The 23022-nt window shown below is 58.3% G+C and overlaps 1 protein-coding gene across 4 annotated transcripts; it reads right to left on the bottom strand.

The window, feature by feature from the left end:
- Positions 1-489: 489 nt before the first annotated feature.
- KIFC3 (kinesin family member C3) lies at positions 490-23022 on the bottom strand. Of its 4 annotated transcripts, XM_086758366.1 has the most exons (22): positions 22557-23022; positions 15783-15882; positions 13982-14127; positions 12541-12688; positions 10289-10485; positions 7968-8033; positions 7499-7642; positions 7188-7427; positions 6801-6974; positions 6511-6658; positions 6291-6421; positions 6082-6193; positions 5721-5902; positions 5538-5642; positions 5153-5283; positions 4367-4490; positions 3788-3917; positions 3442-3671; positions 2633-2767; positions 2170-2278; positions 1840-1867; positions 490-1624 (listed from the first exon to the last, which is right to left on the bottom strand). In XM_086758366.1, exons 1-21 carry the CDS (start codon positions 22791-22793, stop codon positions 1863-1865), a joined length of 2994 nt encoding a protein of 997 aa, XP_086614492.1. In that variant the 5' UTR covers positions 22794-23022; the 3' UTR covers positions 490-1624; positions 1840-1862. The 4 variants fall into 4 exon arrangements, with proteins under 4 accessions (XP_086614492.1, XP_086614491.1, XP_086614493.1 ...); XM_086758365.1 differs by lacking the exon at positions 1840-1867 and having other exon boundaries at positions 22557-23020; XM_086758367.1 differs by lacking the exons at positions 1840-1867; positions 22557-23022 and adding an exon at positions 16430-16438.

Here is a 23022-nt window from a genome sequence, read left to right as displayed (position 1 = left end):
GTAGTGTTCACCTTGCCCAGCTGGGAGTGTCCAGGGAAAGCAGGGCTCTGCTCCCTGCGCGTCCCCCTGGGAAGCCAGCTGTTCTCACCCTTCCTGCTGGGAGGCTGCGGTAAGTGGATGCTGTGAGCAAGTCGGAGAGGCAGCACCCAGCCGGGTGCTGGCTGACACCCGGGGGGAGGTTTTGCTCTGCTGGCTGATTCCCAGCCCAAAGAGCAATGTCATCGTTCGTGGCGTGTCCTTTCCCTGGCCCCATGCAGATCTCGCTGTAGTGACACAGAGGTGTGCAGAGCTTTGTCTGCATGGTTTTCTGTGAGTGCTTGAGTTTTCAGTCGCTGCCAGGATTGCCCGGACAGCTGGTAGAAGGGGGATGTCATGGGCTTTTGCAGCCAAGCATCAGAGGAGCTGTGGGGGGGGTGCTGTGCAAGCAGGAGGGACCCACTGACTGGGGCTCAAACCTGCTGCAGAGAAATAACAGCAGCGCAGGAGGACTGGCTTTAACAGTTTATTTAAAATAAGTTTTGTTACAAAACAGGAATTATTTTTTAAATTATTAAAATACATAGAAATATCTAATCTTACAAAAGGCTAAATTTATTTTCCCTTTTTTGTTTTTTTTTTTTTTGTTTTTTTTTTAAATAGAATTTGCTGCAGAAGAGTGAGAGGAGAGGGCTGTGGTGGAAGGAGCCATCAGTGCATCCAATTGCTTATCTGCAGCCGGAGGAAGCGTACCCACGGGTGAATGCTCAGAGGTGCAAGGCCATCTCCTCCCATGCCTCCTGCCAGCCACTGTCCCAAAACATAAGCCAGCAGGCTTTTGGGCTGGAGGTTGGGTGTTTTTTTTTTTGTTTGTTTTCCATTCCAAGACCATGTAAACAGGGTATAAATATTTCCAACACTTCCATCTGGACCACAGTGTGATCTCTCTTGACAAGACAACTGGTAAATAACTTTACAATAGATTCATTCGAGACCGCTATATCCACCCTCGTGCCGTGGAACATGGGCAGCCGTGCGACCGCTCTCCCTCCGTGCCAGGGCGGCTGTGCGGGGCCCTGGTAGCAGGATGAACGGCAGCTCAGCTCATGCACGGCACCGGGGTGCCTTCATGCAACAACAGGGCTTGAGAAACCTATGGGGAAAGGATCCCTGCTGGGATTTTTTTCTGGCTTAAAATGGAGGAGATGCTGCTTCAAAAGACACTGGGGTGCTGTCTGGACACAGTCTTGGGGCCAGGCTCTGCACCCCCGTCTCCAGCCAGATACCTCTATTGTCATAAAAACAAAGCTGGAGAGGTGGAGGGAGCACCCAGCAGCTCCCTGTTCTGGCTAAAAACATCCGTGCAAAAATAAAAAGTCTCATAGCTGAGCGCCCAGGGAGGCAGATCCCTGGTGGTGTCCCCCACCCTGAGGTGGGAGTCTGGCTGCTGGGAAACGCTGGCCCCATGGTGCTCAAGGTCAGAGGTGTTGTCACTCTCTGGTTGAGGGTCCTGGTGGGTGAGGGGACATCACCAAAGCCTTCGTGTCTTCCAACAGCTGGCTCTCCATAGCACCGCGAGGGGCCGGGTCCGGCGGTGGGTTTGGCGCTGGGGCTGGCACTTGTCACACAGGAACTGGCCTCAGCTTCCCTGTGAGGAGACACATATGGGTCACACTGGGCAGGGGGCATGGCCATGACTGCCCCAGCCCCATCCGGTGGTGTTTCAGCAGGCGCTGAGTTGAGCTGGTACCATGAGCATCCCCATGCACGTTCCCACCAGCGGCATAGCCTGGCACCCCTGCCCTGCCCGGGAAGCAGGGCCAAAGCAGAGCCCACCACCGGCTCCCGGTCGCAGGCACTCACCTGCAGCTGCGGCTGCCCCTAATTCAGGCTGAAATCGAAGGGGAGAGAGGTTCAGCCCAGGGACACTGCCGCTGCCCTGCAGCATCACGCACCCTGAGCCCCTGGCAGTGGCTTCGCACAAGGGTGCTCCTGGGGAAGTGCTAACCAGGCTCCTGATGGCTAATTAGCCAGGAGTTAATGAGCTGATTGCAAATCAGCTAGGTCCCCCACACAGGCTTTGTCTGACAGTGTCTGGCTGGGGCGAGGCTGGCAGCAGAAGCCTCCTCTGATGGAGGCACCCCAGCCGGGCACCCAGGGTGTGGAGCGGGGCTGCAGTGCCCCACCACCCACCTGAGGTCTGGAGCTTCCTGCGGATGGAGGCGGCGCGGCCGGAGAGCTGCCCGGGGCTGGGGGACGCGTGGCCCCGGCTGGAGGGTCCTGTGGGCCCCGGCGAGTCACCCTGGGGGGAGACGGGGCACGGCCTCAGGGTCAGCCCATGCAGGCCCCCAGAGGGAAGGGACGGGGATGGGCTCGTGGGTGGATCGTGCCCGCCTGGGTGTCCAAATACGCTCTGAGGGTACCACATGGCTGCTGCAAAACAGGGCTGGGAAGAGCCAAGGTGGCAGCATGGGCCAGACACCGCTGCTTGGGAACAGCCCATGATGATGGGACCACCAGATGATGGTCCCCAAAGGAATCGGCTCCAAGACACCCAACAGCAACCAGCCCTGGGGACTACGTGTTGGGGGCAAAACAAAGGACCCTGCCCCGGGCTGAGGGGGAAGAGGAAGGGCACCAGCAGCCCCTCGGTTACCTCCAGATGCTCCTGGCTGGGCCAGGAGGCCAGCTCAGCCTTGCGGGAGACGGGACCCAGCTCCACGGAGCGAACCCTCTCAGCAAACTTCAGGGAGCAGAGTGTCTCGCTGGTGTTTTTCTCAGCAGGGGAGACCTGTGGGCAGGCAGGAGCAGGCAGAAAGTCACCCTGCCAGCTGCATGAACACCCCCTGGGGCTCCCCCATCCCGGCAAACACGCCAGTGCTGGGCGGGAGATGCTATTATTAACCTGCTGCTCCCAGGATGGCCCCATCCATCCACGCCCCGGCCGGCGTCTGAGCCGGTCGGATCCCCTGTCACCAATCGTCCCGGCGAGAGGGACAGCCGGGACAAGCTGCAGCAGGTGGCAGGGGCTCAGGCACCTTTCAAGGGGGCTCAGTGTGGGTGCAAGCTGCTGGGGGTGGTGGGGGGGTCACAGGGCAGGGGTGGGGCAGCTGCCAGACCATAAAATCCTCACAGCAAGAGAGGGGACAGGGAGATGCCAACACGCAAGGAAACCGTACCCATAGGGATGGCATCCGTGTTGCAGGTGGGGAGGGCAGGCTTGTGGACCTCCAAATTCATCCCCTGTCTCTTGTCCTTGTCTAGGGCACAGAGATGGGGACAGAGCTGCCCCTGCCACCGCAGTTGCAGACCAGATGATGTCCCCCAGTCCCCTGGTCCCAGCCCAGCTCCTGCCTCCAGCATCCCTCCCGCCTCTTCCAGCACCAGGGCGAGCAGGGACCAAACCCAACCCAAAAACCACACCAAGTGGCTGCAGGGATGCTTGGACGGGCGCCTGGCTCCTACCTGCACCATCATGAGGGTCTTGCTGTCACCGCTGAGCGAGTCCTGTAGCAGGTAGGTCAGCTTGGAGTTGCGGAAGGGCACGTGGCCCTGCCGGGAGCGCAGGGCGTAAATGACATCACCCAGCGCCGAGAGGGACTTGTTGATGTGCTGCGCCTCGCGGAGCCGGCTGCCCTCTGCGCCCGATCGCCCGACCCGCTCCGATCCGGCCAGGTCCACCAGGTTCAGCTTCCCTGGGGACACACAACCAAATCCGGCCCCCACGGCTGGCATCAGTGCCTGGGCCCATGCATGCTGGGGATGCCACGGCCCAGACGCCCTGGTGATGGGCTTGCTGCATGGCACCCACCTGTGGTGCGGAGCCCTGTGCTGCGGTCCAGGCCACGGACGGTGACGATGAGGAGGGCGTGGGAGCGGGAGCTGTGCTCGTTCAGGTTGGTGCACTCTGTTGCCCGGTTGACATGGCCGAACTCGAAGACCTGGGGGGAGCCCAGGGAGCTGTGGGGTGAGGCCAGCCTGCCCCAAACCCGCCACAATCCCCTCATGACCCAGGGACCCCTAGGGATGCAACCCAAGTGACAGCCCCACCACAAGATGCCTGGTCCATTGGGGTGATGACTGCTGCCAGGTCTCAGCCTGGGTGACACACTGAAGGCAGAGGGTGACAGACAGGGCACTGCAGTGACAGCCGGCATCCCGATAATCCCCTGGGAGCCGCCTGGGCCCCACGCTTTTATTTTTAACCTGCCGTGGCTCGTCCCATGGGACAGTGACCGTCACATTGCACCCGGGGACCTATTTTGGTCTCTGTTGCTCCCTGGTGCTTCAGAAATACTCCGGACCCAGGGGTCACGCACCAGAGACTCCTCCCAGTTCATCACACCCTCGGTGCCACCCTCCTACTCCCACTGCCCCCATCTCCCCGTACCTTGTTGATGTCCTCTACGCTCTGCACCCTGAACTCGGTCAGCCCGGGCACATAGAGCTGCCCGCTGCCATCGGGGCACAGCTTGATCTCCAGCTTCTCCTGCGGCTCCTTCCCCAGCAGGTCCCTGAGCAAAGGGGTACCCGTCACCATCCCCACCCTGAGGGGGTGACGGCATCTCTGCCGCTGCGCACTGAGGCTGCCGGAGCGGCTGTCTCCTCCCGGCGACGCCGCACGTCCTATGTACAGACCTCAGCTCTCCATCTCCCACTGACTCCCCGCGTGCCCGCTCCCACCCAGCCTGGACCACACTCCCGTCCCTGCTCCACGCTGCCATTCCCAGCCCCCATTATCCACACGGACGCACTCCCAGCTTCCTCCCAGTCCCTCCTGCCTGTGGCTGGACAGGGGAGGAAAATATTTCTCATGCTCCCAGCTCCCAGTTACTAATTTCTAAATATAACATGCAGGGAGGCAGGGGCAGGGAAGAGAAGGGGATGCCCCGGCTGCTGCATCAGGGCTGGGGGAGCGGGAGCGATGGCAGAGCTGGGAGCCCGTATGACAAGGGAGCTAGAGGGAGAGTGCTTTGAAAGGGCAGCACACCCCGAAAAAAAATTTAAAATAAATCCTTGCATGGCAAAATTCAGCACCCAAGGCCCTGGGAACAAGCTGTGCGGCCAAGGCAGGACTGGTGGGACAGGAGGAGGGCAGTGTGAGGTGATACCCACCAATGCTGGCCCCCCACAGCTCCGCTCGCCCCGCCAGAAATCTTTTCCCCCTTCCCCGTACCTCAGCGCCTCGTTGTAAATCTCGGCGGCGCTGACGCTGATGGCATAGTCCCAGTCGGCCGCCTTGCCCCGCACCTCGGAGAAGAGGAGCTGCAGGGCCCGCTGGTTGATCCCTGGGTTTGCTGCGGTTCCCTGATGGATCAGGGTGAGAAATGAGGAGAAAAACCACCCTCTTGCATTTTATTCTGCATTTTTTTGCTGAGTAGGAGCAAAGCCCAGTGGGGTATTGCAGAGGGCTGCACAAACCCCTCAGCAGCAGCAGTGACCATCACTGGTGCACCCCAGGTGTGAGCTGACCACCAGCCTGGTTTAGGAAGGGTGCAGATCCGGGCACCATGGGATGGGAAGCCAAGGAAGAAAAGGGAAGCAAAGCCAGGAAAATTCACCTCCATGGTGTACGTTTTTCCTGCTCCCGTCTGCCCATAGGCAAAGATGCAGACGTTGTAGCCGTCGATGCAGGAGGTGACCAGGGCTTGAACCTCCTGAAACACCTGGGGGGGGACCGAGAGCGTCAGGAGGAGGTGGCTGCATCCCCCACTCACACCAGCAGCATGGACGGCAGCACCCACCTCCTCCTGGGACGCTTGCGGGGGGAAGACCTTATCCAGCTCGAAGGACACCTGCTTCCCCTTGTGCAGGAGGTGCAGGACAGCATCATCGTCGGTGTCGAAGGTCACCGCGTTGGCCGCCTCCGGGCCCTCGCCATCCTCCTTTGTGATGGGGCGGACTCGTCCGAAAACACGGATGTTTCCTTGGGTGGGGGGATGCAGGGATGGCGTCAGCCCTGGTGCATCTGATCTGAGCATCTCATGGGGATGCGGCACACCCAAGCCACGGTGCTGGTGTTCAGCAGGGTGATGCTTCTGGTCCCTCCTGCCCCCTCTCAGGACCACACTCCCCCACGATGGGACCCACTGCCCCTCTGCGCACCTTTCAGCCGCACCAGCTCGTTGTGACACTTCTTGCGGAGCTGCAGCTCCCGCCGGTACTTGCGCAGCAGCTCCCGGTTGGTGCTGTGCACGTCCTCGATGGCCTGGCCGATCTGGGGGGATGGAGAGCAGTGGCTCAGTGACCTCCCCCTGCATCCCCATCCTGGATGGAGGGGAGCCGGGGTGGTGGTCCTGGGGCGGGGGGCTCACCTCGGCCCTGGCGCTCCGCAGGGTCTCCTGGAGGAGCAGGGGGAAGTCGCGGACCTGACGCTTCAGGCTGTTGTAGTCATGGGTGAGGGTGCGCAGTGCTGGCTGCAGCGTCAGCAGATTGGTCCGGACGCCTGCAGGCATGAGGCTGGGTGAGGGGCAGGCGGCACAGCCCTCCCAGCACTGGCCGAGTGACCCTGCGAGCCCCCCGTCCCCTCCTCACCTGCCAGGTTTTCGTGCACCGCCTTCATCTCCACTTGAGCGCGGGAAAACGCCTCCTCGATGGCGCGGTTTTTCTCCTCTTCCATCGCCTGCATCTCCTCCAGCATCTGCCCGTGAGCTCGCTCCAGCTCGGCCTCGTACATCACGATCTGGAAGCGGAGCGAGGAGGAGGGTAATGCCGAGCTGGTGACCGCCCGCTGCCACACCGCGTCACCAGGCGAGCATCGCGCAAGTGGAACCGTGGTGGAGCCGGGCGAGGAGATTTCTGATTTATACCCGTTGCACTCAGACCTGAGCTCGGAGCTGAGCCACCGTCTTTTGGGAGCTCTGCAGCTGCTGCTCCATCTCCTTCAGCACCTGCCTCTGCATCCCCACCTGCTCCTGCAGGTACTGGTTTCTGGACTGGCTCTCGCACAGGGCTTGTTTCGCCTTGGTCGACTCCACCTCCACCGTCTTGATGATGTACTGCAGGGAAAAGCACCCAGAGATGAGGTGTACTGGGGAAGCAGCACCGGAGGGACCCGGGATGGAGCCCTGGGGAGGGCTAATTTACAAAATCACAGTGCTGCGCTGATGTGTTCAGGGCAGAGGGATGGGTGGCACTCGCAGGGCACCGACCGGGCACCGTTAGGCACCCGGCCCATCTCCAGGAGAGATGGAGAACCCCACGGTGCTCACCTTTATCTGCTGGGGCTGGGACTTGAGGCTAGCGATGGTCTCCTGGCTGTCCCGCAGCCGCCGGCTGAGCCGCTCCTCCTCCTCGGCTCTCTCGGCCAGGGAGTCCTTGAGCCGCAGCTCCACCTCGGCCAAGCGGTTCGTCTTCTGCTGCACCTCCAGGTTCAGCTCCGCCAGCTTGGCCCGCGTCTCCTCCGCCTCCCGCTGCAGCTGGGACAGCCGCTCCTGCAGCTCGGCATTCTCCTGGCCCCGAAACAGCGCAGTCAAGGTCCTGTCACCCACGGGTGCCCGTCACCCCACCGCCGCCGGCTCACCTGGAGGTGGGTGCAGCCCCGGCACGGCGCCTGCTGCTGCCGCTGCAGCTCCCGCAGCTCCCCCTCGCACGCCTTCATCTCCTGCCGCAAGCGCTCGTTCTCGGCTGCCAACAGGTCCCGGTGCTTCTCTGTGTCCGGGCCGTCCTGCCGACGGGAGGGGATGGAAACCTGCCGCACCCAGGGGAGCCCCAGCCCCCAGAGGGGCTTTCGCTTCCCACCGCGGAGTGCCGGTGCCGGGGAGCCTTTGCCAGCTGCTCCCCAGGGCCACCGGTCACGACATCACGTCGGACAGAAAATCCCACCAACTTTCATCCCTCAGTGTGTCTCTCTCAGCTCGCAGGGTCCAAACTGCGACCCTGGGGAGGTTTTTATCCTACACCCTCCCACATGCCTCCTCCCTCCTCGGGGACCCACAGCTCCAGCGTCCCCGGGGCAAGGGTGGCTCAGCCCAAGCCCGGCGGCAGCTCACCAGCTCCGAGCGCAGCCGGCTGATCTCCTGCGCCTGCTCCAGGAGCTTTGCCTTCAGAGTTTCAACCTGTTGACACAAGTAAGGTTAACCAGGAGGCATCTCAGCAGCTTTTGGAGGAGACCCCGCGGTGCCACCCCGGCCACCGACGTCCAGTCTGGCTCGCACCTTCATTATGCCTCAATTTTCTACCTTGCTCTGAGGGCCTGATTCACATGAGCTGATTAAAATGAGCGCTAATGAAAGGCTTGCTTTGACCTTGTTCGACCATGGGTATAATTTGTCCATGTTGAGCATTAGCAGAAACCATTATTAAAAAAAAAAAAATAGCATCATCTTTGGAGATGGAAAAAAACAAACCTACCCATAACTGTGCTTAAAGAGACAGAAGTGCCTCGTCCTGCCCTTGCCACACTGCTTTGCCTTCTCTATTTTCCTTTCTAGGAAAGTTATCTCGGGAGAAAGAGGGAGCAGGATCTCTTCAAGAAGTCCATGTGTCCGAGTCCGATGGGAGGATGCTCCCAGCCACCCCATTTGGGCATCTGCCCATCCCATGTGGATTAGGCTGCCCTCCTTGCAAAACCAGGCTGATTCCACAAATCCTCATTTTCCTTTGTGCAGGGACCAGCAAGGCTTCCCCAAAAATGTGCAGTTATTCAAACCAATGGCAGCAGCAAGCGCTTGGCAAAGCCACTGGCCTCGTGGTTTGTTTGGGGGTTGCCCACCTGCTCCGTGCCCAAAAACCAGCGCTGCTGGGCGAGCATCACCACCTCCCCAAAACTTACCCTGGAGAGAGCCGGACCTGTCCGCGTGCTTCACCGCCGCCCCCCAGATCGCAGCCTGGCCCCTGGTTTCCCTGCACTGAGAAGCCACCATGCCGCCAAGCCCCTCGCCTGGACACGGCAGGCTGTTGCCTCATCCCAATAACCAGCTTTTTCTAAGCAACCAGGCCTCCATGGACCATAATTTAGGGACTGATGATTAATATTGAGTGCAGACGGTGCTGTAATTAATGACGATACGTTACTAAGTCACGCCCGTGCAGAGACGGCAGCGGGGTGGGCGAGCATCTCCGGTGCGCTCTGCGTGCTCGAGCATGGCCGGGGGTTCCGTGGGCGAGCTCCGTGGCCACTAACTGGGAAAGGCGGCTGCTGCCTGCCGGCATCAGGACCCCCTCCCTCCGCAGCGGGGCTCCTCCGCTCCGGCTGTGGGGCCAAGCGTGCGTTGAGCGCACCGGCCTCGTGGCTGAGTGGGAAAATCCCATTTCTGTCTTCAGTAAGGTAGATTGTGAAGATATTTTTTAAAGTATTTTAAAAAGAGGGGAGGGACCAAGAAGACAGAGTCATGGCTTGTTACAGGGAAGCCGCCACCCCAGCCAGCCAACGCGCACGCCAGAGCCTGCCCACAGATCCCCGCGCCCGCAGCTCCCGAAAATGCCGATGCACCTCCACCCTCTACCTGCTTGGCCATCTCCGGCCGCATCCTGCTCTCTGGAGGCAACAGGGACTCCTTGGTTGCCGGATCCGGCTCAAGCCGTGGCCCGGCCATCCCCACGCTTTGGAAGTTCGGATCAGCGCTTCACTCCGGCCAGCCCTGGCCGCGATCGCTGCCGAACTGGCCGACGCAGGGCTGGATCCTGCTGGCACTCACGCTTGTGTCATGCAGACTGTGCCAACCAAATGCAGGACAATTACCTCCACCTTTTTGACACCCGTGGAACAAGCAGAACCTGACTGTAACAGCTTCCACAACAGCCACATGCAAATCCCTTTACGAGCAGCCGGAATTTCAATCTCCCTGGGATGACCTGGGTCCTTGCACTGAGGATGCGGCGCAGGAAATGTTTTTTTGGGGGAGTTTGGTCACGGCAGACAAAATGCTCTCCCCTTTGGCAGACAACTCTATGCCTTCAGGTTGGCTTTCCACCTCCTGACTCTTGAAAATCACTAAAAGTAATCTGCTGGGTCGGTCTAACGAGCTTATCCTGTGGCGGCAGCCCTGTGCTGGGAGGACGGATGGTTGACTCCGGGCTCCGACCCCGATGCCCAAAGCCCTCCCGGCCGCGTTATGTCCAAGGAGCTGCATGCGTTCATTGGCATTACCACGGTGTCACCATAACGTCAAGCAGGGTGGTTGCAAGTGTCCTGAGGGATGCTCCCAGATCATCCCTATGCATTGGAGCAGAGAGGATGCTCCATGATGGAGGTCCTACGCTCCTTCCAAGTGTGGCCCTCACTAACTGCAAGCCATGGCACTCCGGCCAAGCCACAGCCTGAAGCTGGAGACCCCGATGGACCCCTGGAGTCCTCCTGTCCCTGCCTTACCTGGCCTTGCAGCTGGAGAGAGCGGGAGAGCTCGCCGTTCTCCCGGGCAGCGAGCTTCTCCTGCAGCCCCAGCAGCTCCTCCTGCAGCTGCAGCTTTTCTTCCTGCAGACGTGCCATGGAAGCCATCACTTTCTGGATGACCGGGAAGGGCCGGGCTGCCGGCAGGCTGGCGCGTTTCCCACCGCAGAGCCTCCCTCCTGCAGCGGGAGCAAAGTTGAAGCCGGTCAGGATCCGGCTGCCTCACTGGGGAACGGGATGCCAGCTATGGGAAGAATCCCCAGGGGCTGCGGTGGAGATGGGACGGTGGGAAGCGGGACTTGCAGATGTCCCACAGAAAGCAGCGATGTGCCGGGAGGTCCATCCCCAGCGCCGTGCTGCCAGCTACGGCTAATGGTGAGGGTCTGGCCGGCTGAGCCCCTCTGCAGGGGCGGGAGCCAACAGGATCTGCAGATGCCAGCAGACCATCCCAGGCTGTAACATGGAGCGCCTGTCCACGCCACCGCGCCGTGACCCAGCCCCACCACGCGCCGAGATGCTGCTGCCTCACTCAGATAACAACCGCCTTCACCAGGGCGCTCTGATTCATCCCGGCATCCTTCCTCCTGAATGAGCAGGTGCCGGTGGAGAACCAGTACGTGATCATGTTATTAGAGACTGCATCACTACACACAAACATAATGGAAGCCAAATTAAAATTATACGGGTACCCTGAACAGCCACATTGCCTAATCCTTGCGCTTTCGGCTTTCTAACCGTCCTTGTATTATTTTAAACATCGCTTTCTCTGTGTCAATAGAGACACCGGTGCTGACAGCAGCCAACCTGGCCGTACATCAGAGCCTACCAAATGAGCCCCTAAATGACTTGGTAGTTCCCAAGAAGAAATGAGCTGGCCTGACTCACTCCCAGCGTGAGGATGAGGCACCGCAGCAAGCGAACCGGCGGCCAGGATCCCGGCTGCCTGGCGCCCTTCCCTGCCTGCCGTGGATTTCATCCGCTGTCGCCAGAAACCTGAGGTTTTACAGGCAGGAGGCGATGCTGAGAATTGCTCCGCTGCCTGCGGGTGGATGCAACCTGCTTCATGCGAAATGTCCTGAACACAAGAAGCAAGACTTCATTTGTCTGTGAATCAGAGTTTCTACCTTTAAAAGGAGTTAAAGAGCCAGCAGAGTGGGCAAAAAATTAAATACTGGGACCAAATCATGGCTCTGCTGTCAATTGTGTGCCATGGGACTTATCCAGCAATGCCTGCGAAACACTTCTCTTTCTTTCTGTGCCGAAAGCTCAGCCCAGCTCAGGCAGGCGACTATGATGTTTCCTTTAAACCCAACACATGTAAAACCCACCCCAAAACTCCTAAAGTTAACAGGAACACCAGCTCGCAAGCCCTGGGAAGCACACAGGGCTAAGACGAGATTACAGGAGGCACCAGGGCTCCTGCGGAAACACCGCGTGTCTGCACCCATCATCCCCGCTAATCCCGGGCTGGGACTGAAGGCAGAGGAGGTTCAAAGCCACGACACCCGGCTGCAAGTCAAACTGCCAGGCAGGGGTGATCCCACGCGGATAACGCACTCCTCCTTGCTCCAACACCTCGGGAAAGGAGATGTTGGCCAGACCCGCATCACATCTACCACCAGGCAGACGTGCCGGGGATGATGCGGGGTCTGAGCGTGGCAGGTGCAGCACACTGACTCTCCTGTTTTCCAAAATGCTTGGGAACCCATTTGGAAAGGTGGCCGTTTCCACAGCTCTGCCCCGCTACCATCGCCACGCAGGCTCCCCTCCACCTGCACCCCTGCCCCTTCCTACCAGCCACCCTGCTCTGGGAGCTGCTCGGGGACCATGCTGGGAGCAGCTCCCAGGATGCGCCCCAACAAGCCTGGACAATTCAGTCCTGATGGAAAAAGAGGGGAACCACAGGGATTCACCCACCCCAGCACAGCCACAGACACTGGAAGCATTTCCACAAGCGTTACATTTTCCTTTAGAGGGAGGAAAGAGTGGTGGGCTTGCTGGCACTCACCTGCTCTGTTCACCCAGTTAAATAATTCATTGATCGCCCGCTGTCATGCGACAGCTGGCTGGTGTTTGATTTCCACCAAGACCCAGTCCTTCCCGGTGAGCACAGCCATTTGTCTATGCACAGCCCGAAAGAGGAGAGGTTCTCCAGACCCCACCGGTACTGGGCACTCATCCCATCGTATCCTTGCTCTTGCGTGCCCACCGCCGCATCCCGGCCTCCCCCTTACCTGTCTTCTCCAGGTTCATGGTGGAGGCTGCCTGCACCGGCGTGGCAGCTGCCGGCTCGCGGGGGGATGCCGGTGGCTCCTCCGTGGCCGGTGTCGGGGCCCAGTGCTGGCTCTCCTCCCGCCGCTTGCCCGCCGTCTCCTGCAGGACCTGCGTCCACGAGAAGAAACAGGATGGAGAGCTGAGAAGCGGCGACCCTGCACATGGTGGTGGCCACGGTGCCGGCAGCCGACATTTCACCAGCCTGGCCAGGAGGAGCGAGCAGGGAGGAGGTCGCAGAGGACAGGAGAGTGGGACACTGGGAAACCCTCTCTCCGAGGGATTTCAGTGTTGGGAAGCTGCTGGAATGAATTTATCCTGTTGCTTTTATTTCTCCCCATAAACAACTCCATCCCTCAGCTTGGTCATGCGCTTATATTGAACATTACCTATTTTTCCCTTTATAGCCTTAAAAAAAAAGACCCTGGCTTGCAGGCAGGGTTGAAGGTGAAGTGGCTCACTGGTGAGCCGTGGCTCAGGTAATGCCGTGCCCTGTGAGATGGAGCACAGAGAAGAAATCTGGAAGGAGGGAAAAGAATATAGAGAAGGTCCCAAATTTCTGTATCTATTGTATCTACCACCGGCTTGCAGGGAAAAAAAAAATAAATCCATTGTAAAAAAAAGGCACTACAGCATGGATGCTTTTGGAAAGCTGAGCTGCTGATCAGCCAAGCTTGCAGCATCGCTCCCTGCCCCACTCAAAAGTGCCTCTTCCTGTTTATATCTCATCTCAGAGCCTGTGGCATCGCCTCGCGGGCCAGCGGTGCTGGGGAAACACGTCTCACCCTGGGAGAGGGGCGAATACTCGGTACACGCCAAGTATTTCTGAGAGTAATTGGGAAGGAGGTGGTGGCAGCATCCTCCTGGAGAAGTCCAGGTATCTGTGGTGCCCAGAGTTTGAGACTCCATGAGGGTTTTGCCGGAGGAAATTCATCACGGCTGGTGTGAGATAAGAAGGTGTTTTCATTCTTTTAAACGAAGGGGAATTTAAATTATTTGCCTGAAGCCCAGAATGAACTAGTGGCAGCAACACCAGCATGCCAGTGTCCTGACACTGTCCCCAGCCACAGTAGCCTTCCTCCTTCTCCTCCTCCTCCATCCACTGGCAAACACCATCTCACGGCACTGCGTTTTCTTGTCACCCTTCTGTCTTTTGCTCTCCTGCCTACATGACCCAGAAATGACCCAGAAAACGTCATTCCAGGCTGTTCCTCGGCATTCTTCAATGCTTTCCAACTTCCCGGAGTTGCTCTTTGCTCCCCACCCAGGCAGCAGCTCTGCTCGAGGCATGTGGCACCGGGGTCAAGAAGGAAACTGGCTGCGGTGATGGTTGGGATCAGCCAGCTCCCACCACCCCAAAAACGCCCTCCCCACCTGCACCGTGGCTGGCTCAGAGCTCCTCACCTGCAGAGCTAGGCAGAGCCTGGGAGGGTTCGCAGCGTCCAGCCAGCTCACGCCGAGGATTTTATGGTGAACCAGCGCAGGCAGCAGAGGAATTTGGTGAGAGGTGCCCACTCCACTCCTGGTGATGAGCGTTTCCTGCCCGCAGCCTGCGACAGCGAGAAAACCAGCACTGGATCAGCCTGAGAGCCCCCGATGGACACAGCCTTCGGCCTCGCTCGGCAAATCCACCTCTTCCTCCCTGCTGCTGCCACCACACCGGTGTGGTGGAGATGCTGCATGAGTTATATTAAAAATGTTAATTAGAAAAATTAGCCCTCCGGGGGGCGGAGACTGGCTGCCAGTGACTCGTAATGAGAATTCAGGGTGTAGCATCCGTCCGTCCTCTGCAGGACCAGATCCGTCCTCTGGCTGGGGACATCCCACTTCTGCCCCTTGCCAAGCCGCTCTGCTTCCCGCGATCCTATCTCGGAAGAGCTGCCAAAGCTGGCTTGCATCACCGAAACCGGACGGACAGACTCAGACGGTGTCACCTCCCTCAACTGCCCCCAAATATTTCCTTTAGTTGTCACACAGCCAGACCTGAAAGCAGAGAGCGCAGCGGTTCCCTGCCCTTCTGAGCTGCGCAGAAGGAAAATAGCATCTCGAGGAGCTTTTTTCCCATGGCTATGTCCTCCTCTGCCACGGGAAAAGCGGCCGGCAAGGGCTACGTCCCAATGGGACCTCCCTGGGGACGCTGTGCCCCCTGCCCAGCTGCCTGCCCAAAGCACTGCCACCATCACAGGCAGCCAAATGGTTTCTCTGGCACATAGGAAAAAAAATCTACAACTCACAAAGAAAACTCCACTAATGCAGTTTTTTTTTTTCCCTAAAAATCACCCAGAGGTGCCTGCGCCTGAGGTGGAAGCAGCATCTGGAGGGAGATGTGCCTTGACGAAGTCAGTCCACAGCTCTGGCCCTCTTCCCAGCCTGTGATAGCCATAACATTTTGCGCGCGCCATGAAAATCAAACATTTCCAAAGCATTGGCGGATGCCCGGATAAAAGGCGAGGAGTTCCCCATCCTGGCGCAGGCAGTGGCAGCCGCCGGGCAGAGGAAGCGCTGAAAAATCCCGTTTTTGGAGGCTTTGATGCCAACCAGCGTTCAGCTGGGCTGGTCTGAATGTCAGGGAAGAAGCAGCGCCTGGATAAGCAGCTGCCAGCATGTAGAGATGGCAAACACTGACGCCAATGGCAAAAAAAAGCCCAAATAGGAGGGGTTCAGCCTCCTCCTTTTGCTGAAATCCATCCGGCAGCACGGGCGAGGGAGGCGGGAAGAGCCGTTTGCTGACAAGTGGCTGCGGGTTCGGGCAAGCAGCCGCCCGCCTGCCTGCGAAACAGCTCAGCTGCTGCGGAGAAAAGCTGGCCTAAACTCACCTGGGGGTTTGTGCATCAGGGAAAGAGACGGAGCCCTTCCAAAGAGCCAAGGCTGGGAAGAAGCGAGGGCCCCGCGTCTTCCCTGCCATGCGTATCGTTCCGTTTTCTTTCTTACGGTTTAAATTTTAGCCTTTCTCCCCACGCCTCCTGCTCGGAAGGGCCAGGAGGGAGGTGGAGGCAGCTCTCTCTGCTCACTCTCCCCAGCTGCCTACCACTTCGCGCCCGCTTCCGAGTCTCCGTTTCTCAAATCCCAACCTTCATCCGGAAAGAAATGTGAAAAATGCAGGCTGGCCTGTTCCCGGGCCTCTCCTTCCCCAGGCGTGAGCGAGGGCGTGAGCGCGACGGGCTGAGCCCCAAGGGAAGGGGCCGAGCCGGCGTGCTGTACTCACCGTTTGGGCCAAGGTCCTTCGTCTTCCAGGCGGCTCTGACAGTGGGCGCAGATCCCAGATCCCAGGTTTCGCGGGAAGTGATCATGGCACGGCGACACTTCTGCGGACAAGCATGAGGAAAGACATCTCAGCCAGTCTCAGCTTCCAGCCCTGAAAGCCCAAGGGACCGTGCTGGACCCAACCACGATGGCAACACCGTCCCCGAACCACGAATCCCCCCGGAAAGCGGCATCGATTCCCATTTCCCTCCCGGGGTCGGGGTGCCAAAAGTCCCGAGGCTCCCTCCGTGCTCCCGGGCAGCCCCCCAGGGTCCCTCGGTCTCCGAACCGCTGGCCACGGGGGAGCGGCTCCGGGCGGGGGTGTGGTCCCGGTCCCAGTACTGGTACCGGTAACGGCCCCGGCGCAGCCCCGCCCCTGCCCGCTCCGCTCCCCCTGCCGGTACTGGTACCGGTCGCGGTGCGCAGAGGCCCGGCAGCGCCCGACCGGCACCGGCGCCGCTAACGAGGAGCCGTGCTCTCGCCGCCGCTCCGGCAGCCCCAGCCCCTCAGACAAAGGCGGCCCCGGTCCGGCCAGACCCGCATCCCCCCGCTCCCCGGCGGTGCCGGTGCCGGTACCGGTGCCGGTGCTGCCCTTGTGGGGCCACTCACCGGGCACGGAGCGGCGCCAGCCGCTGGGCACCCGGCCCCAGCCCCGTCCCCGCCCTCTCGAGCACTTCGGTAACGGAAACGGTGGGCTCCGCCTCGCTCTCGTTGCCATGGAAACCTGCGAACACCACCCCCCCCCTCCACCCCTCCCGCAACGGGTGGCGGAGGCGGGGCTCCCCACCCCCGCATCGGCACGGGGCTCCAGGGGTGGGGGGGGCGGCCCCGGGGGGCTCCCGGTGCACCCCCAGCCCCCTCTGCCGGAGCCCTGGGGATCCCCGGTGTCCCCCCAGACCTTCCCAGGGCGTCCCGGTCCCCCTATGTTGCCCTAACCCCACCTTGTCAGAGCCCCGGGAGGCTCCCCGTCTGTCCCCAGTACGTCCAACATGTCCCCGGTACTCCCGGTTTGTCCCTGGCCCTTCCCACTCTAGTGCTTTCTGGGGACCCCCATCCTGTCCGAATGCCCCTCCCGGCATGGCTCATTGGGGTGCTCCTGCCCCTCTCTTCCAGCACCAAACCCCAGCATGGTTGTGACTGCAGCGCTCTTCCCCCAGGGACGATTGCGACAGAGGGACCAGCGCCCCAAGAAAGTGACCGCGGTGCTGGTGACCCACACATCAAGGACCAGAGGTGACAAACCGTGCTCTCACCCTCCGCCACGTCCCCATTGCTCCCAAACACCGGTGCATCCACTGGCACCGACACTGACTGGCACCTCTGGCTCGCTGGGGCCCGGAGATCCAGATTTCACCAGGAAAAAAAAAATTTTCTAACCCATGGGCACAAAGAAAACAGCACTACGTGCCCCGAGACTTCTCCAAAGGCCCTGCTGTCAGAAAGGTAATAAAAAGTTCTGCTTTAAATATAATTTATACGCGTTTTTAGGGTGTGATTTGTATCTCCCCGTCCGTATTGCACACACAGTCATTATGTTAATGGCTGGTTTGGGTGACACAAGTTACTCATGGCTTGTTCACGGTAATTAACTGGCAGTACCGGATATTTCCCACAACAAAACTTGGCCTCCGTGGCGGCAGCGGGCTCCCGCCCGCACGCCCAGTGTCGGGCTGACCCGCGGGGTGCACGGGTCCTGCACGGGGATGCGGGGACAATGGTCCCTTGGGAGATGCAGGTTTGGCGGGACCCCTGTGGGGCTGGGATGGAGAAGGCTCTGCCGGAGACCCCCTCCAGGACACGTCCCCCCATCTCCTGCCGCAAGCCAGCTCTGCAAAGCGACGCGTCCCCTTCGCTTCAGCTGAGGTTTGTCAGCGTTGCCAGCGCAGAGCCCTCGGTGCGGAGGGAGATGTGTGTGTGCCTATAGACAGACCGGTATATGCGCATGTACGTGCCGGTAGAGCACTAAGCATTTGTGCTGCATCGCTATCTGTGCAGCTCCTTGGGCTGGATTGGTGACACACTGACGTGTGAAGTTACTTTCTGCTTCCCGACAGCAATTGCAACGCCATAGCATCACCAACTTCAGCTACGAGCTGGAAGGGTAAAATAAATGTTTATGTAAACGACTTTAACTGGTAAGTAATTTCCTGCCTTTTGCATGCTTCAGGTTTTTAATGGTGTTGCAATTATGCAACGCACGTAAATTGTATCAATTACATCAAATAAGTCTAAATGAACCAGGCATATGTGTGAATTCCCCAGTTTAGAAAAATAACTTAATGAATAAGCATGGAGCAAAATCAGATGCGGAAGGGGTTTTTGCGCCAACAGCCATATTCAAACAGTCACCTGTGAGCATTAAAAAACCCACCCCCGCCGAACCGCAGGGCTGATTTTAGGCAGCCCCAGCCCACTCGGGACAGGATCACCAGGGATCCAGCAGCAAGGTTATTTTAGGGTTGGATGCATGCTGGTGGCCACACTCCATTTCCCTTGGCCCCAGAGCCTTTTACCTCGAGGGAATGCCGTAAATCCCAGGAGATGTCCGCTTGCCGCTGGATGGGCTGGGGGGCAGCTGGCACCCTGCTTGTAACCCCCCCCACCCCCCGCAGGGATTCACCGATGAAGGCTGGGATGATCTCAGCCTGGTCCCCCAGCACTGCTCCAGTCCTGCTTTTCTGGGATGTCACGTCTCCGTGACCGAGCAAGCTCCGCCTGACGGCATCGCTGAAGGTATTTTTAGAAACGCCGCTTCGTAGGCAGGCAGGGAAAAGGCAGCAGCCGCCGGGCTGGCTGCCAGCGGCACCCTCCTGCCAGCACCCAGCAGGTAGTGAGGAGGTTCGATATGTCGATGGCCTACAACGCTAAAATACAGCTGTCCTCCGCGGACGGCATCGGCCCGCCACAGGGCACGCTGCTGGGGGACAGTGACCCCGGCGTGGCTTTAGCTCTTTGCTCTCAGCCCAGCCTTTTCCGGGGCAGTTGCACCGCTGTGAAGCCAGGCAGGTTAATTTGCCTTTTGCCTGGGCGAAGGGAAGCTCCAGCAAATCGAAAGACACCGCTGAGCAGGGCCTGGTGCATTAGGCATTTGTTCTGCTTCGAGCAAATATTTAACCTACATCTAAAAAATCACCCAAATCCCAGCAAAAATTTAACTCCCCCTCCCCTCACTTCGAGCAACCTGATAACCCAGTCCAGGAACGCAGGCAGGAGCATAACTGAAGCCTCTTGTATACTGGGATGCTCCCTGTGAAAAATTCCCACCAGAAGTACCAGACGTAGTGAGAACTTGTCCCAAGAGCACGATTAATTACAACCCAGCTCATTATTCTAATTTTGCTTTTCCTTGAGGAGGTGAGGGGATTTCTCGGCATGGTTTTGCCAGGCTGACATGAAACGCTTACCGAAGCAGGGCCGAACCCCCTGCATTCCTACATTGCCGTTCTGCGCAAAGATAGGAGTTTTAATTAAGTCTTAGCATGCTCCTGAGAAATGGAATACTCATTTTAAAGTTCACCAACTGAATTAATTCAACCCGGAGGCTGCGATCCTTGCGATAGGGTTGCATGGAGCTGGGTGGAGAACGGGAGCTGGGGAGGGGTGTTGCAAGGATCGCTGCCCAAAGCTGACGCATTGGGATGCTGCCAGCCTGGGCAGTGTCTTTGGATGGTGGCAGAGGGCTCTGCAGCTGTTCAGCTCAGCCCCCCTGGCCAAACCCTGGCAGCCAGTCAAGCCGGGTTTGGGCTGCTGGAGGGGTAGGAGCAGCTCGGGGCCAAGGAGCCGGCCGGTCCGGCTGAAAGCTGCCGCACACCCCAGCTTGGCTCTGCCTGTGTCCCCCCATGCAAACCCCCTTCACACCAAGCGAATGACAAAAGCGACATCTTGTTCAGCCTGCTGTGTTCGGGCAGAGAAAAACTCCACAACCCACGCCGCAGCCTGCACGCAGATGTGCAGTGCAAGACAGAGCAGCCGTCAGATGGGTGGCTCTTCCACCCCCTCCGAATTTCCTACCTCAGACGGTGTTGCAGAGCCATCTAACCCAAGCCTCCGCTTCCCTGTCTCCCTTTACCTACCTCTTCTCTTTGTCATAGCTTTCAGCTGGCTTCAGGGACAACTTGGGTTTGGCTTTGGTGCCTTTGCGTCCCCTACGCTGGGCACGGCCGGGCTCATCTTGCACCCCGCCGGGAGCGGCGAGCTGCTCCGCAGGAGGACTGCGGCTCACCTGCTAAGTCATTAATGTTTCATGGCATTTACCAATACGGGCTCCTCCCTGTAAAGCACTTCTTAGAAACAAGGCTAAGAATAAGCACAGGGTGTCCTGGCTGAGGATAAAACTGCCCCAGGATGCCTCGGTGGCTGGGGATGCCCACGCTGGTTTGAGCGGACTCAGCTTGAAACTAAGTAAATTCCATCCAGGACATTTTATCCAGCAAGTAAAAATTAAGGCTGTACTGGAAAGATCACTGCATCCCGAGCAGGAGGTGCTGGAGCTCCTGGTCTGGCAGGGGACAGCGGCAGCCCCCCGGCCAGCACTTACAAAACATCCTTGGGACCTGCCGCTCCAGACCTCGGGTGCTTTCTGCAATTCTTTTTAATTAAAAAAAAAAAAAGTATGAAGATAGAAGCTGCAGGTGGGTTGTTTTTTTTTTTCAGAGTTTTGTTACTCCTGCCACTCACTTTCTCCTTGAAGCCAACTACCCCCGGTGCCACTGAGCCCCAGCTGGGCGCCACTGGTTGACAGGGTGTGCAAAGAGAGGTCAGGCTTTCCTCTGCACAGACAAAAGTGACGGGAACAATCTCCTTTAAAAAATACATTCTGCTCTCAGCAAAACCATTTATTTTTAGTGCTCTCTGAAGTGTGCTTGACTTTGGAGGGGAAAGGAAGCAAAAGTGGTAATTCTGAACAATTTAGAGAATAGCTTTGGGGCTGAAGGCTACGCTGTGCTGGGGGGAGCTGGAGGAACGCAGGGCTTCCTAGTGACACCCAGTTTAGGCACAGGCACAGGTAAATCAGCAAGAGCCTCTGCAGAGAAGAGGGAAATACCCCTGTGGTCATAAAGTGAATGTACCCATGTAAAGGGAAATCTTGCGACAGCAGGTAATCCACGAGATGGGCTCAGCTGCATCCCGACTGCACGCGAAAGCTGCACTCAACAAAGAGAGGAACATACAAACGGGGTGGGATATGCTCTGATGGAATTAAATAGCCTTCCCGCAAATGGCTTTGACTGCTTTGTATTGAGCTGTCTGCAAAAATCCCGCTGTGAGTCCATCCCAGCCTGGCTACAGCCACGCTGGTCCTCAGCGCACTCTGTGTCACCTATAGATCTTAACGTGCCCTGGGGATGCTGAGCGGGGATGGTCCAGGCACTCCGCTTATCCCACCATGGCTCAGCCCCAGCGCGTGCGGGATGCTGGACCACCACTGCTTCCCAGCTTTGACACCAAATCTCCTCCGGCAGGACGGAAACATTACCCTCCCATGTGTTACTGACACTCGTCATGTATAATGGATGTCCCTACGTTGGCACCGGCGACACAGCTTAGAGCCCCGCGGCAGCAGTGCCTGTGCCAGCTCCTGGGTGGGCATCAGCAGAGCCCCTTGGCTGCAGCCCAGGAATGAGATGGTGAAGAAAGCTGCGCTCAATAAATAGTAAGAGTCGCCAAAAAGGTCCGTGAATGTATCTGCCAAAATATTATAGGGAAAACTGTTTTTTCCTCTTAACACATAAATAGATGCGCAGCTACCACAGAAACTCATCCTGTTTCAAAACAAAAGCAAAATTTCTTCTTCCTATGTTGATGCTTCAAAGGCATCATGCTGTCGCAGCAGATGACAGAATTGGAAACTGCAAATAAAGCACCAAAATCTATCCTCAAAGCGGGTTTTACACCCAGTGAGGGTCTTCTCAGCTACCCTAGTGGAAGTTGGACCATCAAAGGAAACATTAAACTCCAGCCTCCCACTGAGGTTTAGGGAAAATGGAGCAGCACAGCAATGTGCAGGGTTATTTTAGAAAAGAAAACTTTTCCATCTATGCCCAGTGAATATTAAACAGCCACACGCTTTGGCTCTGCCGCCTGCGCCCAGCGCTGCGTGAGCAGATTTAATTTGTCTTTGTGAAGAGGAGCGGACTTACACCCATATTTTTATGCATATGCCTTAGAGAGGAGCAGGATGTGAAGGGTGAATCTGAGTCCTCTCTGCCAGGAGATCCCTTGAGCAATCACTCACAACTGGAAAAACAAGGAGATGTTAAGGAAAATCTGGCAGCGCAGGCAGGAGGAGCAGGCAGGACTGTTTATGCAGACTGACATGGAATAACTGCCAGCTCGCTGCTGCTTTTCATGCAAAACTTCCTGGGCTTTCGGGTCTATTTGGGGATCCTAGAGAGGTGTCAGGTGAAAAAAATAAGGATGGGATGGAGAAAGAAATGGTACAGGAGGCGGGACAGGGGCATGGCCGGGGTGTTTGGCACCCCAGGCATGGGGGGACCGGGGCTCACACATCTCTGTTCAGCTGTCTTCATCTTTAGCCCACCAGACAAAAAGTGCTGCTTAATTAACCCTTTGGGAAACAGCGGCAGAAGAAATACAGAACTTGTGTGCAAACATCCAGACACATTTAACAAAAACGACTCCAATCCAGAGGCATTTTGCTGGTTTTCATCCCCAGCATTTGCTTTTGACACAGCCTCTGCCCTGATCACTCCCAGCCCCACCCCACCACTCTCACCTGCGGGCCCAGCCAGGCCAACCCTGGTTCCGTGCACGTTTTCCGGAAGCATCCTCCACCACGCGCCAATCTCCGCACGACGCCTGCGGGTCGGCAGAAATAACGAACGAGGCTGTGGCGCTCGCCCTCCTCGCCACGGGCAGGGATGCTCTCCACAGCCTGCATCCTGTTCCTCTTGCTGCTTCCCTGGCTCCAGCCCCGCACCGACAATCCCGCCAGCGCGCACAGTGCATGCATGGCTCGGGAAGGGATGCTGAGCTCTGGATATGGCCCCTATGGACCCCTCGCCACAAGCATCCCCAGGGACCTGGGAGCAAGCCACACCGGTGCGGCTGCGCTGGCGTGGCCGATGCTGGCAGCAGCTCTCTGAGGTGGGATGCTTCAGCACGCTCTTCCATGCATGGTGCCACGTGGCTGGCACACCAGTGCTGAAAAATCGTTGCCTTTTTGTCAGGGGCTTTGTCAA

The sequence above is a fragment of the Chlamydotis macqueenii genome, chromosome 13, assembly GCF_036417535.1.
Source record: "Chlamydotis macqueenii isolate bChlMac1 chromosome 13, bChlMac1.mat, whole genome shotgun sequence".
Classification (NCBI taxonomy): domain Eukaryota; kingdom Metazoa; phylum Chordata; class Aves; order Otidiformes; family Otididae; genus Chlamydotis; species Chlamydotis macqueenii.
The sequence above is the reverse complement of the archived record's forward strand: the minus strand, read 5'-3'. Positions and strand labels throughout refer to the sequence as shown.

Excerpts from the sequence above, each read along its gene's own strand:
- KIFC3 (XM_086758365.1), bottom strand. The coding sequence starts at position 22,793 with ATGCATGCACTGTGCGCGCTGGCGGGATTGTCGGTGCGGGGCTGGAGC. Across the intron at positions 7,428-7,498 it reads GGGGCTGCACCCACCTCCAG|GAGAATGCCGAGCTGCAGGA; the intron begins GTGAGCCGGCGG and ends TTTCGGGGCCAG. Across the intron at positions 5,643-5,720 it reads CGCAAGCGTCCCAGGAGGAG|GTGTTTCAGGAGGTTCAAGC; the intron begins GTGGGTGCTGCC and ends GTCCCCCCCCAG.